At 41.6% G+C, this 16,973-nt stretch overlaps 1 protein-coding gene across 6 annotated transcripts in view; it reads right to left on the reverse strand.

Moving 5' to 3' along the window:
* Positions 1–16,973, reverse strand: part of MAP2K5 (mitogen-activated protein kinase kinase 5) — a 269,304-nt gene that overhangs the window by 45,175 nt on the left and 207,156 nt on the right. For all 6 annotated transcript variants that reach the window (XM_032622664.1, XM_032622666.1, XM_032622662.1 and 3 more), the window contains 2 exons: positions 15,110–15,136; positions 14,766–14,798 (listed from right to left, as the gene is read on the reverse strand). In XM_032622664.1, coding sequence (XP_032478555.1) covers positions 14,766–14,798; positions 15,110–15,136 — 60 coding nt within the window. The remainder of the gene's footprint in view (positions 1–14,765; positions 14,799–15,109; positions 15,137–16,973) is intronic.

Here is a 16,973-nt window from a genome sequence, read left to right on the forward strand (position 1 = left end):
AGGTTATTTGTGATTCCAGTGGCTTCACATCAGGCAGGACAGCATTTTGCCTTATCAGATCCCAAATTGTTTTTTGATCCTCCACCGTTCACTGCCTTAGAATAGCATCTTTGTGAGACAACTGGCAGAATCCACAGGACAAATCTGCTCTTGACTGGGGAGGGAACCTTGTTTATTTGGGAAGGACACCAAAAGACAAAAAAACTGGACTCTCGGGGCTTCCCTGGTGGCACAGTGATTGAGAGTACGCCTGCCGATGCAGGGGACACGGGTTCGTGCCCCGGTCCGGGAAGATCCCACATGCCGCGAAGTGGCTGGGCCCGTGAGCCATGGCCGCTGAGCCTGTGCTCCGCAACGGGAGAGGCCGCAACAGTGAGAGGCCCGCGTACCCCAAAAACAAAAACAAAAACAAAAAAAAAACCATGGGAGAACCAGCTATTAGCCGAGTACAACCAGGTGGCTTATAAAAAACACAAAACGTAAATTAACAGGTCTAAAGGAATCTCTAAAATTTGAGATTATACAGATTTTTTCCTATTTTCTTTTTCTCCTAAATGTTTTGGCAGTTCTTCAGTATTGGGATAAAAGGGAAGAGAAACAAACTTTGTCATTTATGTCAAAACTAACCCTTCATTTTTTGTCATTTAAAAGACTTACATTTACTCAGAGATTTTCTAAACATATGGCAAAGATCTTGGTGTTTCACAAAATTCCTTGAAAACAGGTAGGTGGAGAACTGGAAAATGAATTTAATCTCTTAAACCATATTTGCAATTGCTTGCTTTCCAAAGCCAATGAACATCTTTTTTCTTTTTATTTTAGGTCTCTCGTTGGTCATAAGCTATAGTGTACAGTATTATTTAGAGGTGCCTATCTGAATGGTACACACACACACACACACACCTGCACACTAACTCCCACATACACCTCCCTTTTCAATGGCTTAGGCAGAGCAGCAAAAAACATGCTTGGCTCATACCAAAGAGATTTCATTTACAAAAGTAAAACCTGTTATTGTCCCCTCTCTCTCTCTGTAGCCTCCCAAGGCATTTCTATTGCTTTTCATAAAACACTGCTGCAAATAATCAAGCATGACCACTGACATCCACGAGATTGAGTTTTAGGAACCATTCAATGCGCTCACCCTCGTGGGAAGCCTCCTGCTCAGGCTAGTCTAAAGGTAATTATTCAGCAATTCCTACCTGTGGTTTTACCTTGTCCCTATATAGTGTTTGAATTTCATACACTGGTAAGGTCAGTTTTTTTCCTCAGGAAAAGTCCAGCTACACATGTTTGGATCCAGGACCTAAATTATAATGTTAATATACACACTGCCATTTCACCAGGTCCTATGTGTAGAAATGCTGATTAAAAGCAATCTTAAAGGTAGGTCAGGGCTTCCCTGGTGGTGCAGTGGTTGAGAGTCCGCCTGCTGATGCAGGGGACACGGGTTCGTGCCCGGGTCCGGGAGGATCCCACGTGCCGTGGAGCGGCTGGGCCCGTGATCCATGGCCGCTGAGCCTGCGCGTCCGGATCCTGTGCTCCGCAACGGGAGAGGCCACAACAGTGAGAGGCCCGCGTACCGCAAAAAAAAAAAAAAAAGAGGTTGGTCAACAACTATATTAAACAAAAATGAAAGGAAAATCCAGGAGTGAAAAAGAACCCTTAACAGGCTCCTAAATGAAAGGAATCATTCCTCTTTTCATAGGTGAAGGGTTAACATTGAAACAGCTGAGCTACATCCACATACCATTCAAGGGCAAGAACCTGGCAGGCCCCTGTCCTGAAAAATCAACAAGCCATAACACTATCCAGATAGACTTAGGGAACTTGCTGAAATCCAAAGTCCACATCGCCACACTGTGTGTCCTCCTGAGTGTTCACTCGACTGTTAGTTAAAATAATTACTGCCATTTGCCACCTGCACAGCCAGTTATGGATACGGGGAAAACAGAACTTCCAGTGGCTGCATGGTGTAGGAGTGTCAGCGGTATTCGCTTACACATTTTTATAAACAAATTCAAAGGCTATGTTGGCTGTGACTCGGAGGCTGAGAATTATACGTGAAATTGTGCCATACCTGGTCCGTACAATAAACAGAGAGAAGGGAATTTAAAGCTGGTTAAACTGATGAGATACCACATCAGTCTAAAATCAGTCAACAGGAGAGGAACAAAGAGAGGAACAGGGAGGGAGGAAGGGAGAGGAAGTGGAAAAAAAAAATAGAACCACATACTGTGAAATGAACAAGTTCAGTTAGAACGTTCATAAGGATTTGGAAAATCATAATGCCATCTGCTACTCTGGACCTCCGAACATCAGGGACCTCGTGGGCCCAGACGCTTTCATTTCCAGGAGGAAGGAAGGAACTCACACTCCCTGGAATGCTGCCTCCATCCTGGAATGAAGGCAACACTCCAGCCGACCAGTTTGGAATCTCTTCTGAGAACATTTGCACTGTTCACAGACGTGTTTTCCCTGGTTTAGGGAAAATTAACGGCAGGCAGAGTGATTACAGCAACTAGGCAGTGAGGCAGAGCAGTGCCCCAGCCCAAACTGCTGGGTAACTGACCCTGGCATCCAACTTGGGCTCAGGGTGTGTAGGTCCCATCATGGTGGATTAAATGAGCATTGTCCTACGGCTGGATGAGACTTCACAATAGAGCAACACATGTTAAATGACAGCAGCCAAAACTGGCCCCACCAGGCAACTGCCCATTCACAGAAAGCTATTCACAGGCCTTCACCACCAAGAAATTAATTCATTAATAATACATCACGCTTCGTGGACAATTCAAAGAAAACAACACAAAGCTACTTGTCCGATGACTGTCTAAAGATGCAGAATTTTCCCTGGGTTAAAAAAAAAAAACTCCAAATCTAATTGACTTACTGAGATCAAAATCACAGGGATGTTTATGCTAATATTTTGATTAGTAAAAAGGAAGAAATGGAAAAAGTCTATCCACTGAATTCATTCAGTGCCATAGGAAATAATAAAAATATAGATTTTTTTTCAGCAGTAGCTAATAAAATCTGACTTTATGGAAATGTATTTATTTATTATGTTTTTGGAACTGTATTTAAAAAATTATTTTTTCCTACTTTAAGTGACTTTATACATTCTTCAGACTATCAGGAAAATTTTTGCTTTTAACTTGTTTCTTCTGTTACATTTTTAAAACTTCCTTCTTTCTTTCTCCTTCCTCCCGACAACTCATAAATATGAATTAAATATAATTATAAATGAACAGACAGTAACTTCTGGATTACTGCTGTGTTTTGGTAGAATCTTAATGTCAATTCTAAAGAAACAGTTATTACAAATAGAACAAGTAATTACTAAAGGAGTCATGGCCTTAATGCTAACCTATTTTCAATTTTCAAACCAGTCAAACTGCATTAATTTAAACATACTGGACTTTTCAAAGGAGGTATTAGATTTCTAAAGGTTGCCTTACATAAAAGGAGAATATCGGTTTTCAGGATCCCAATTATACATTCCTGACACTATGAGACAGAGATCTAGTTAACCATATCGCCGGAGGACACGACTATTGTATATCTACTTGTATTAACTTACCAAGTTTCTAATGCCTCCCAGTCATTAACTCATACAAGTTACAAATAACATGAAATCCCACATCATCAATACCCATTTATGCAAGTGGTTAGAGTGTCAGTCACTGTGGTGGGAAGCTCTAGGCATGCACAGGTCACGTCGGACAGCTCAGGCCATCAGGTCTTGTCTCACTTTAAACTACCTGCAGTTAGGTGTTGTGAAGGAAAGAGGCCATCCTAGGATGCTGGGAGCAGGAGGGATGGGGGATGTTCCTTTTATTTTTTTGCTAACTTCAGAAGCCAGAATTATGGCGAAGTCCCTCAGGCAAAAAAATGAATAGATATTATTCCCTCTGGAGCTGGTTGACACCACGTTTTGAATTCCAGGGGGTATTATTAGACAGCCATTTTCCACACCCTCACTCCCCCACCCCCACCCCCAGAAAGCACCTGCTACTTTCACAGCCCAGCAGCTTCTCAGTTAACCAGCCCTCAGTTAACCTGTCCAAGAATGAGTGATTCTGCACGAATGAGTTTTTTAAAAGATAACAGTGGTTTAAGAGCCAAACCTTTTGTGTACATAAATCTTTCTAAAAGGAGTCAATCTCCTCCCTGCCAACATAAACAGAATATGCAGAAGAGAATTCAGTTATTTCTTAAAGACACGGAGTCATTCTTACAGACAGCGAAACTGAACTGTGTTGCAATATACTTCTGCCCTTGGGGCACGTCTCCAATGCTTTCTAAGTTGTCTACTTTTACAGTTTTAAAAAATAATCTCTTCCTTTGATGACAAAAAGTTCAGCTGTCACTTTTTGCTTCCATCGAGGACAATTATAGTATAGTAAAAAGAGTCCCATCCTTTGTCCTTCAGTTTCCTCATCTGTAAAACAGAGTGCTGTGGGAAAGCAACATGACATTGGGGAACACTGGGGAAACATTTTATCAACCATAAGGGTTAAGGCTAGACTTCTGAGTTTTGATAAAGGACTGTATTTATTAGCTAAGTATCTCCTTGTCATATACTATTACTTTTTGGATTGTTTTTTCTGAGGTCTTAAAAAAAAGAAGTAGTAAGTTCTTACAATTATGTGTAAATTTCATTCAACAAATATTTATAAGTGACTACTGTTCATTAATTAGGTGCAGTACTAGGAAGATAGAAATAAAAAGCCTGGGAACTTAGAGTCTAGTTGATAAACTTCTTATAACTGGGCCTGAAACAGGAATTGATACAGTTCTGAATGAGGTGCTTGGTGCTGCCCTACGAACTGAATGCTAATTATCTTCTTGCCACGAAGTGTGTGTGTGCCCCAGCTCAGTGACAGTCTGACCAAGCCAAATGCTTCTTCTCTGATCCGACCTCCACCCTCTGCTACATCCAATTACTCACCAAATTCAGTTTATTCCATCTCCTGAATACTCTTCAAACATGCTAAGGCTGTCTTAATGGAAAGCCCACGTAATTTCTGATCAGGACCATAAGCACAGCAAGTTCCTAACTGTCCTTCCCATCCACTTTCCACAACCCCATCAGAGTGATTTTTCTGAAACACAAATCTGGTTCTGTTGATCCTCTGCTTAAAACCCTTTCACCTCCCTCCCCTCCATCCCTGCAAATGCCTTCAGGCACAATGTGTAAAGATCCTTCTAAATGTAGCCATTGCCTCATCTCTTTTAATACTTTGCCAAGCACTGCGGCCATACTGAACTCCGCACGGGCCTCAAGTATCTCTGAGGCTAACTCCTACTGGCCCTTTGGGCTTCCCTTCTCTGTGGAGCTCTCTGGTATATTATCACCTCCTTCATTATCTCTCCTCTCTGTGTTTCCCCAGCACCTTGTCCACACTTTTAGTATATGTAGAATTTATATGACTGCAAACATCATTAAATGCCTTGTCATAAATACCCTTTTATGTGAGGGGGTTAAAATGACAGTCACTGTGCTCCTCTGAGAGCTCATTAAGTCTCATGCCACGTATATTGCCTGCAGTTTAGTTTAATATTTATTTACTGTTTACTTTATTTATTTTGGCTGTGCCGGGTCTTAGTTGCGACATGCGAACTCTCAGTTGCAGCCATGTGAGATCTGTTCCCCCACCAGGGATTGAACCTGGGCCCCCTGCATTGGGAGCTCGGAGTCTTACCCACTAGGACCACCAGGGAAGTCCCTTCCTGCAGTTTAGTTTAAAGTTATCTACTCATATATGACTGTTTACTAGCCTGTCTCCCTGACTAGAGTAGAAACTCTTTAACGGTGGCAACTGTATCTTACTCACTCCCTATTCCCCAGTACCTAGCTTTGGGATTAATACAGGTTTACAGAATGATTGTTTGGGCTATAATCGGTGGTTTTCAAATTATAATCTGTGGAACTCTAAGGACTTTTATGTGGGTGCCATGAGTGGGATGGGGACAGGGTAGAGATCTAAGTTTCCTATCCTTTGATCAAACCAGAAAGGCCTCAAAGTCCAAAAAAAATTTTTTTTAACTTTTGTGTGTCAAAGGACACCATCAAGAAAGTTAAAGTCAATCCACAGAATGGGAGAAGAAAATGTAGAGTCTAGTATCCAGAATACATAAAGAACTCTAGGCACTTCCCTGGTGGTCCAGTGGTTAAGAGTCCGCCTTCCAATGCAGGGGACATGGGTTCGATCCCTGGTCGGGGAACTAAGATCCCACATGCCGCGGGGCAACCAAGCCCGTGCTCTGGAGTCCGCGCACCACAACTAGAGAGAAGCCCTCGTGCCGCAATGAAAGATCCCGCGTGCCACAACGTAGACACGACGCAGACAAGTAATAAATTAATTAATAAGAAAAGAACTCTAACAACTCAAAACTAATAATTAAAAAGGAAAAACCAATTTAAAAATAGAAAATGCATTTGAACAGAATTTAAAAGAAAATATTCAAACGATCAATAAACACATGAAAATACGCTCAACATCATTAATCATAAGGGAAATGCAAATCAAAACCACAATGAGAGACTACTTTACATCCATTAGGATGACTACAATTCAAAGGAAAAAAAACCCCAGAAAATAACAAGTGTTGGCAAGTATGTGGAGAAATCTGAAATCTCGTAAATTACTGATGGGAATGTAACATGGTGCAGTTGCTGTGAAATACAGTTTGAAAGTTCATCAAAAAGTTAAACACAGGGGCTTCCCTGGTGGCGCAGTGGTTAAGAATCCGCCTGCCAGTGCAGGGGTCACAGGTTCGAACCCTGGTCTGGGAAGATCCCACATGCTGCAATTAGGCCCGTGCGCCACAACTACTGAGCCTGTGCTCTAGAGCCCATAAGCCACAACTACTGAGCCCGCGTGTCACAACTGCTGAAGCCTGCACGCCTAGAGCCCGTGCTCCACAACGAGAGGCCACTGCAATGAGAAGCCCGCGCACTGCAACGAAGAGTAGCGCCTGCTCGCTGCAGCTAGAGAAAGCCCACGTGCAGCAACGAAGACCCAACACAGCCAAAAATAAATAAATTTATTTAAAAAAAATTAAACACAGAATTTTCACATGACCCAGCAATTCCACTACTAGGTGTATATATCCAAGAGAATTGAAAACAAAACACACATCCACATAAAAACTAGTACACAAATGTTCACAGCAACATTTTTCATAATAGTCAAAAAGTGGAAACGCCCCAAATGTTAATCAACTGATGAACAGATAAACAAAAATGTGGTATATCCATACAATGGAATATTATTTGACCATAAATATATATGAAGTACTGATAAATACAACAACATGGATATACCTTGGAAACATTATGCTAAATGAAAGAAACCAAACACAAAACACCAGATATCGCATGGTCCAATTTATATGAAATGTCCACAACAGGGAAATCCATAGAGACAGAAAGTAGATTAGGTAGTGGTTGCCAGGACTGGAGGGGAGAGAGAAGCTAGGAGTTACTGTTAACAGGTACTGGGTTTCTTTATGAAGAGATGGAAATGTTCTGGAACTGAGCTGTATAATTTATAAGAGTGAATTTTATGTTATGTAAATTATACTTAAATAAAAATGTCAAAGTAAAAAATAGAAATAAGTTTCCCTGTGATGATCTTTGAAATTAGCAGTCCTTTTCAGCTGGATAGAATGGGCCTCAGCAGAAGAAAAGACAAACTTAGACCACATGCTATTTTCTGTAGGATTAGCCCTGCTAGAAAAAAAATTCCTATTTTAATTTACTTCAAGGAGCGTCTGCTTGAGCCATGATCTCTACTAGGTGTGGGGATAAACCCCTGTGCTGGATGACTTCATGATACAGTGGGAGACAAACTCACAAACTAAATTTGATTCCATATGATTAACAATAATAAAGCTTTGTAAACATGCTATGCTGAATTATGCCTAACACTGGGTGGGCATGGGGCAGGACGGAAGAAATGGGAAGGTAACAGAGACAGCTTCAAAGAGGACATCACATTTGAGCTGAGCCTTGGAGAACACTTAGGCATTTACAAAGTAAAAAACGGGAGGCCGTTCCAAGCAGAGTGAGGAACACAACCCTAAGTATGAAAGTGTGGGGCAGCCATCAAGACTAATGATGGACCCAAAGTGAGGCTGAAAAAAACATGGGTGTGAATCTAAAATGCTGTGCTAGGAGGTTCAGACATTACCCTACAGGCAGGGTTTGGCCGGTTGAGATCTGTATTTTTTAAAAGATAATCCTGTGGAGGTAGGGTGGTGGGAGAAACAAGGCAGAGAGAAAAGCTTAGAAGCTTGTTATGGTTATATGTGGTTATAAAGCAGACCCTTCTCTCCATTTTCTTCTCCTTTCCCAGTCCTCTCTTTTCTCACCCCCTTCTTCAGGTATCACCCTCTTCTAGAACAGAGATGTCAGCCGCCTCTCAGTTTGCCCAGCTCATGTGGAAGTGTCTAGCTGTGTGATTAACCTCCATACTCTTCTTTACTAAGCTGCCAGGTGGGGGTTAGCATCAAACACTGCTTCCTTCCAGCACTGGACACGTTTGCTGGCACTGCTAGAAAACATCAGAGGAGCCAGGTCTAAGAGAAGAGTCCACATGAAGCCTCTTGTGAGCTCAGGAGTTTCGTGGCGTGGATGATTGTCCCCATTCGTGACTCTTTTTAGCACCACTGTAATGATGTGCATATACCAGCCAGGCAGATAAGTAAATAGTGGAGGCTCTCTTATGTCTCAATTAAATTGTATGATTAAATAGAGTCATAAAAGCTCACAGAAGACAAAGCCTTTTTTTTTTTTTTTTTTTTGTGGTACGCGGGCCTCTCACTGTTGTGGCCTCTCCCGCTGCGGAGCACAGGCTCCGGACGCGCAGGCTCAGCGGCCATGGCTCACGGGCCTAGCTGCTCAGCGGCATGTGGGATCTTCCCGGACCGGGGCACGGACCCGTGTCCCCTGCATCGGTAGGCGGACTCTCAACCACTGTGCCACCAGGGAAGCCCAAGACAAAGCCTTTTATAAACGGAATTTTGTAATGATGGGCTATTAAATATGTTTTGGACCAAGAGAGCCTGTTCCCATCTTAAGCAAGCCCACTTTACTCCTCCTCATCATTGAGGACCCAAGGCCAGGCCCCAGAACAACACCCCCCCAGCCCCCTCACCCCAACCTCTTCTTGCCCATCACTCAGCTGGCCACTTCCTTTCCATCGTCCTCTCCCCTATCCCCACTGTGGTCTTCCTATCAATCCTTTTCAAGCTACACACCTTACAGGGAAAGCCATCGTCTCCCCTACCTTCCAGACTGGGGCACAAAGGTCCTCCTCTTAAAGCCGTGATTTGCCCTGGCTCTAGCTGTCTATTGGCCTGGAACCCTGGCATTGTTACAGTGATTCCATTATCCTGACGGTGTCATATCCAAGAAACTGTTACTTAATCTAAGGTCACAGATTTGTACCGATATTTCCTTTTAAGAGTTTCAGTCTTAGCTGTGAAACACTTACATTTAGGTCTTTGATCCACTTTGAGTTAGTTTTTGTATATGACGTGAAAAAAATTCATTCTTCTGCATGTGGATCTCCAACTGTTCCAGCATCATTTGTTGAAAAGACTATACTTTCACCATTAACGGGTCTTGGCATCCTCATCAGAAAACAACTGACCATGGACATATGGGTGTATTTCTGGACTCTCAATTCCATTTTCCATGTCTATCCTTATGCCAGAACCACACTATTGATTACTGTATTGATTGATTGATCGATTACTATAACTTTGTAATACATTCTGAAACCAGGAAACCTGAATCCTTTGTTCTTTTTTCCCCAAGATTGCTTTGGCTACTCTGACTCCTTTGCATTTCCATATGAATTTTGGGATCAACTCATCCATTTCTGCAAAAGAGCCCACTGGGGTTGTGACAGGGATTGCACTGAATCTGTAGACCAATTTGGGGAGCGCTGCCACCTTAACAATATTAAGTCTTCCATTCCAAGAATGTGGGATGTTTTTCTGTTTATTTAAGTCTTTAATTTCTTTCAAAGATGTTTTATAATTTTCAGTGTATAAGTTTTCCACTTCGTTTGTTAGACTTATTCCTAAGTATTTTATTCTTTTTGATGCTAACTGTAACTTGAAGTGTTCTCTTAATTTCACTTTTGAATTATTCATTTTGGGTTACTAATATATAGAATTACAACTGATTTTGTGTTTTGATTTTATATCCTATCATTTAGAAGATACTTCTGATAAGGTATAAAACATGACTTATAGGAATTCACTTTTTACTGGTAAAAGGAATAAAACAGGTGTATAAACCAGGGATTTGTTAATTGTCCTGCTGAACATCTACAGATGTTAGATAGAAATTTATTTTTAGCTATAATATGCTTGAAATACACACACACACACGCACACTCGGAGTAATAATCCATTTTTCTGGCTGTCATATTTTAGATAACCTGAACATTCTGAAACACATCTGTGAACTCAAAAATGATTTGCAAGAAAGTTTCAAGCCCTTCTGTCTGACATTTATCTTTTTCCTTTTTTGACCTTGCAAACTTCTTCTCATCCTGTAAGACCTAGCTTAAATGTCACACCTCCTGATCCACCCCCAGAACAAACCCTCTTCTGGCAGAACCAACCCTCCTGTTTCTGGGTTGTATAGTATGCATCCTATAACGAAGCATAATTATTCATTTCCATACTCTTATCTTTTCCAAGTCTGTGGCCTTCTTGGGGGCAGGCTCAAGGAGGAAGTCCCCACTTCAGTCTTTGCAATTCCCAGCACCTCAATCCACTGATGCCCTGGCTGGCTCCAGCCAGCCTGGGATTCGGTGACTCAGATATCACTGCTCTGTTCCCACCTGCCACATCACCGATGTGGCCAGCCCTTTGCTGCCAGCCAAACTGGGAGCTCGGGCACCGGGGAGAGCATTAGATGGCTACATAGCCTCCTGAGTCCCAGCACACTGTATTGGCAGAGGATTTGGGACTATGCCTCTGCCTTTCTACCGTGACTCACAAATCTAATCTTCAGTTGACCTGGGAGACTTGCCTGGAAGAACAGTCCTCTCTAGGCTTGAAGGCTGCCCTGAGCATGGCCTGGTCAACTTGGGCTGGCATACAGTGGGCACTTTTGAGGACTATCTGCTCCATGAATGAACACAAGCCTACTCACTTTACTTCATCAGCCTCAATCTCTCTTCTCAGAGCAGTGGTTTGACCTTACACATACCACTTGGGTATCTGATTTCATTTGATACCTTTAATTTTGCTAGGGTCACCATCAGCAGTGCAAAGACTGAGACAAGATGATCAGATAACTGGGGCAGCCAGTAGTCACTGACAAGAATGAGGAGTGACCATAGAAAACAGAGGTGATCACAAGAGAGAACACAAGAAAAGCACCAAGCAGAGCAGCACACCCATGTAGGGGTCATTTAGTTTGGGAGCAAAAGGCTCTCTACACCTCAAAAAGCCCAAGCATATCACTGAGTGCCAAGGCCAAACACACAAGCAAAAATGGCTGGTAAAATTCAATGAAAGAACAAGGCAAGATCCCCACAATTCTATAGCCCTAGAGGGCACCAATACGTCAAAGTTTAGTTCAGTACCATGTTCAAAACAGGGACCTGAGTCATCAAGAAAAGGTTATGATACCTTTTATAAAAGCTTTATGTCCATGAAATGATATTCACTATACTTTATCAACAGGCTGCCAAGAACAAATACATTTCAGAAACATTCTTTCTAAAAAATGCAAATTTTCTCACTGATGTCAGAGCTTAAAGTAGTATCAGTTAGCTAGACAGCAAGGGCCACCTCATTCCCCAGTGATATCAGATGGCTAAGGCATCATGGCACGCATAGACACACATCACTTACAATGAACCCAAGTACTTTACAGCTCAGGTATTCAGGGACTTGGAGAGGGCCTGATTATGAGTTTTACAGTAAGAAGTTCTTTTGAGAGAAGCAACTTTGAGGCAAAGATGGTAGCTCTAAGACAGCACTCAGATCCTGAGTTAGCCAGGTCCAAACCAGACAAGCTCCACCCCCTAAAATTAAACTAAATTTCCCAGATTTCTCTTTGGAGTCTGATTCTCTTGGTACCTCGGCTACTCATCCAGTTCCTGTTCTGTGGTTCAAATTTCACGTTCATGATTCTTACTACTCTGTTTACCTTTTGGTGTCTTTATTTGGATATGTGGTGGCTGACTCTGGCTTTGACCCACGATCCCACCTCCTGTCTCTCAACTCCTGACATTCACCCCTGGCTGCTCTAGCGCTGGCTCCTATCCACTTGATCTTGTTTTACTACTTCTTTGTTCTTTGCCAGGCCATGCTAGGAGGTCAAGGAACATCCACATAATAATAAATAAAGTATGTTACACTGGGCTTTGCTTAGCTATTTTGTACATGACTCCAAATATATCCATCTTGTTTGAATTAGATTCCCTTGGGGTGGTACTTTTTGATTTGACTTTTCCCAAAGAGAAACAGTATATACTGTCATTGGGTAGCCATTTCATAATGAGGTATATCCCATGCCCAAAGAGTAAGGTGGTTCAAATCCTGGCTGGTTATATTCATTCAGAAATAGAAGCCCTAAATGTCAGATGTAAATGAAGATAGACAGTTAATTGTCCTCTGGGATCTAAAAGGGCAGACTTAGCCATTACGGAAGAGGTTCTCAAACTTTCATGTGCAAAGAGTTGGGAAGCCAGTAAAATGTAGATTCCTGGGCTCTACCCCTAGAAAGTCTAATTCAGAGATCTGGGTCCAAGAATCTGCATTTTAAACAAGAGTCTTAGGTAATCCTGATGTAGTCAGTCCTTGGACTACCCTTTGAGAAACACTATATCACAGCAATGAGAAATCTGACAAACGTGGGGTAAGCACAGTAATTAAAAGATCCCACCAATCCTTCCTTTCTTAGAAGCTATGATGCACCTTGCCTAAGGCACGTCACCTGGCCAACTCTTTCCTAATACTCTTATTCCCAATCATCAGCTTGGTTCCAAGATCAACTTAATGTTTGTTTTAAAAATATATGTGAATTTCCCAAGTTTCCATAAAAAAGATATTTGAATGTTTTTAGAGTAAATGGGAATAGATGTCTAAGTTATAGCTTTCTCTCAACTGAGGAAGAAGTGCTATAAAGAAAAATATATGATTTAAGCTACAAGCTGTTGTCCTTCATCACACATACCTTCTCTTCTTAGAACATCTCCCTATGATGATTTCAAAAGTCTCAAGATTTTACCCAAATCAAACAAGTAAAATATATTAAATTTAATAGCAATCATTGCTACTTTAAATAAGGAATGAAAACATCCATTTGATCCAGAAAACCTTCAAATGAGCTCTCCAGCAATACCTGTGTTACTGGTGAAGGTATCTGTACCTGAACATTCTGATGCCCAGGAGCCCGGCAGACCAAGAACAGCAGAGCCCAGGAAAGACGGCGGGCTGTGCACTTGACTGGGGAGGCCATTTCCCTGGGCACGTCCCTAAGCAATCCTGAAGGGGGAGCTCAGGAAAATCAGTTTAATTGGGAGGATTCTGATGGCCATAGGATGCTTTGGGAATCTAAGATGACAGAAGATATTGATGAGCTATTAGATCCAGGAGGCCTGATATTTGAGATAATGGGGCCTCCATTTGTTTCAGGACGATGCCTTCATTTTTGCACTAACATGGTTTATGGCTTGCAAGGGATATGTGGACTGACTGATGCAGACATTAAGGATGTTGGAGCTCCATTCTTACTATTATTGTGATATGTATATGTATTTGTTTTTTTCCTAGGAGGATCTTTATTTTTTCTCCCAAATCTCATAACTGGTTATACAGACATTTAATTGAGAGGAATAATTATGAATTACAATATTTTTTCTTTCAAACTTTCCTACCTGAATCATTTATTGCCGACATTACAAGCATTTTAAATATTGTAAAATTAAAGTTTAAAAAATAAACATTGCTAGCAGGCAAGCTCAAGCCCAGAAAAACTCAGTTTTTAAAAAACATTAATGTTTCTTAATCGGAGTCTTGTATACTATAAGACTGCTAATTTACAGGAAAAGAAAGGAATTTAAAGTCAGCAACAAAAGTAGTTGATTGAGAATGAAATTCAGGTAGCTTAACTCCATAAAGGCAAAGGGACAGTGAAACTCGGATACAGATGATCAGAGGTAGGATGACTTAACATGTGAGAATACTAGTTAAAAGCACAAAAAGTTAGGAGTATGTTCTGGGGAAAATGCCTAATTAGGAAATTAAAGCTGAACTGTTGACCTAGAGCTTCTGAACACTTTTATCACTCTGCTATGCTTTCGGTAAATAAAGCAAGGAGGACAAATTTTATCCAGCTTATGTCTGCTGTTCAACTCTGACCCTTGCCTACTGAATGACTTTAAATATGTGTTACGGAAAAAATGATACCACTTTAATTTCCGGCTCCATCCCCATCTGGCCAGAGAGAGGATAAATTAATATTATCGTGTTTTGTCTTTAGGGCTTCTGATGCCCCCAAGGACCAGCCTGTGGGACAGTCTGTTTTGGCAGAGAGTCTCGGCTGGAATCAGAAGAGCAGGATTCAGGACAAGGCCAGTTCACGTAACACAGCTCAGAGCCATAGAACACAACTTGCTCCGAGGATGTTGGGCATTGTGCTTCATTAGGAAACAAAATATAAGCTTTCCACACCATTAGGAATGACTTTAGGAGTGAAAGCACATAAGACGATGCCTCACCTCATCAACAATGCACTGCAGAAGCTGGAGAGGCTGCAATGGGAAAGAAGAAAGGAAAAAGTATTAGCCTCTATGCAATATCTTTACAGTGGAGTGGAAAGAAAAAATCATTAATGCAATAAAATATAGCAAGATTAATCAACAACAGCAAACTCTTATAAAAACATTGATGCTCAGGATGTTCTATTATTTCTAATGGTACCTAATCTAATACAGGCAGTTAAAGGTTTGCATTTTCTTCAAAATGCAATTTGCCAAGTTTAAAACAAGGCATTCAAGCATGCAAAGGAAGCAGCCATCAGGAAAAAGAAAAGTGAATTTTTTTCTGAACTCATAAAGCTTACCATTAAAGATCCCTGGTTTTTCTGAATCTGAAAAAAGGCAATATGTAATTAGCATGTCATAATCAAAATGACTCACTTGGACACATTATGATCACTGAGAGAAAATTATTGCATTGCTGGTGGCAATTTGTGGGCATGTGTTAACACAATTTACATAATGAAAATACACAAATGTTAATAGCTCGCTTCTCATTTATAGGCGAAAGTCAGCAGAATGTTAATTTCACACAACACTTTTTAGTACCCTCCAGGTTGTATTAGAATAGGGAGAAAAACCATAATCCATTTCAAAAGGCTGTTTACGATTCAGATATAAATAATGTTTTATATTGCTAGATTGTGAACACTGGGCTTAATGTTGCAATCATTGCTAATGTTATGAAGCTCACTCTTTTAAAATTAAAAACCGATTTATTTAAAATTGAAATTAAATCATAGTCAGAAATTAGTTTTGGATTCCTGCCAGTGTCTGCTCACAACCCCCTATTTTGTGAAGAAAACTTTAATTATGTGGTTGAAGTATTTGCCTCTGACTCAGGAGTGGGTAAAGACTCCACCTCTTCCAAAGTTCCTTCAGCAGGGCAGCAATGCTTTCTGGGAAAATCAAATTCATGCAAGTTTTAACACTGGTTTTCAGGGGATAAGAGCAGAGTCAAAGAAGATGCCTGTTCTGGAGGCAGCTGCTCACACAGCTGACACCGATAAACCACATCTCTTAGAAAGTTACTAAAATGTGACACCAAATTAATAAAACATCCACTTAGTAGTTAAAGTATTAAACACTTCAATGTGTGCCCCCCAACCAAAAAAAAAAAAAATTGCCTGAAGTTATTACAAACTCAATGAAAATGTCGTCCCAGGTACTAAATTTCCTAAGGAGGAAAATTTCAGGAACCAAATATAACTACTGAGGAGACAGCTGTTTGCTGTGATAACTGTGCTTCAACCAGCGGGTAAAATATAGGTAAACTAGTAAATAGTCCCTTATATGCTTTCTTTTTTTGCGGTACGCGGGCCTCTCACTGTTGTGGCCTCTCCCGTTGCGGAGCACAGGCTCCGGACACGCAGGCTCAGTGGCCGTGGCTCACGGGCCCAGCCGCTCCGCAGCATGTGGGATCTTCCCAGACCGGGGCACGAACCCGCGTCCCCTGCATCGGCAGGCGGACTCTCAACCACTGCGCCACCAGGGAAGCCCCCTTATATGCTTTTAATGGTGCTTTTAATAGTTCTTTCACATACACGTTCTCATTAGATCTCACAACCACCCTGAGCTTGGCAGGGATGGTCATCTCTAGTCTATGATGGGAAAAACCAGGCCTCTCAGAGGTGGGCAGGCCCAAGGCCACAGGAGCAGGCTGTGGTTGTGCTGGGGCCTCTCCCGTGCTCCTTTCTCTCCAGCATCATATCTGCCTACAATCACAGCATTCCTTAAACACAACTTGATTTGCATGTGTTTATACTTGGCATGGTAAAGTTGATAAATGATCAGTTTTGGCACGTGGCTTATTCCCAACTAGACTGTTAAGCTCCTCAAGGGCAGAAGCCATGTTTTTGCATTTCTTTTGCATCCCTGTGGCTGATCAGCAGACCCTTCCACCAAGTGCTAGATGTTTTAAAAAGTGCTTTCCCATGTATTATCTCAGCTGAGCATGGTACCCACTCCTTCCTGCTCTTGACTCCTCATCATGCCCTCCCCAATCACCACTCCCTGAAACTTCCATCTCAGGTTGACTGGCTCTTAGTCTACTTTGATAGTTCCTACTGAATGTTGTCCTGATGCTTCTTCTTGTTCCTCTAGCCAATGAGTACTTCTGTGTAAGGGTCTGTGGGGAAAGATTGACATTAAAAAGGAAGACAGAGCTGT

The sequence above is a fragment of the Phocoena sinus genome, chromosome 2 (assembly GCF_008692025.1).
Source record: "Phocoena sinus isolate mPhoSin1 chromosome 2, mPhoSin1.pri, whole genome shotgun sequence".
Taxonomy (NCBI): Eukaryota; Metazoa; Chordata; class Mammalia; order Artiodactyla; family Phocoenidae; genus Phocoena; species Phocoena sinus.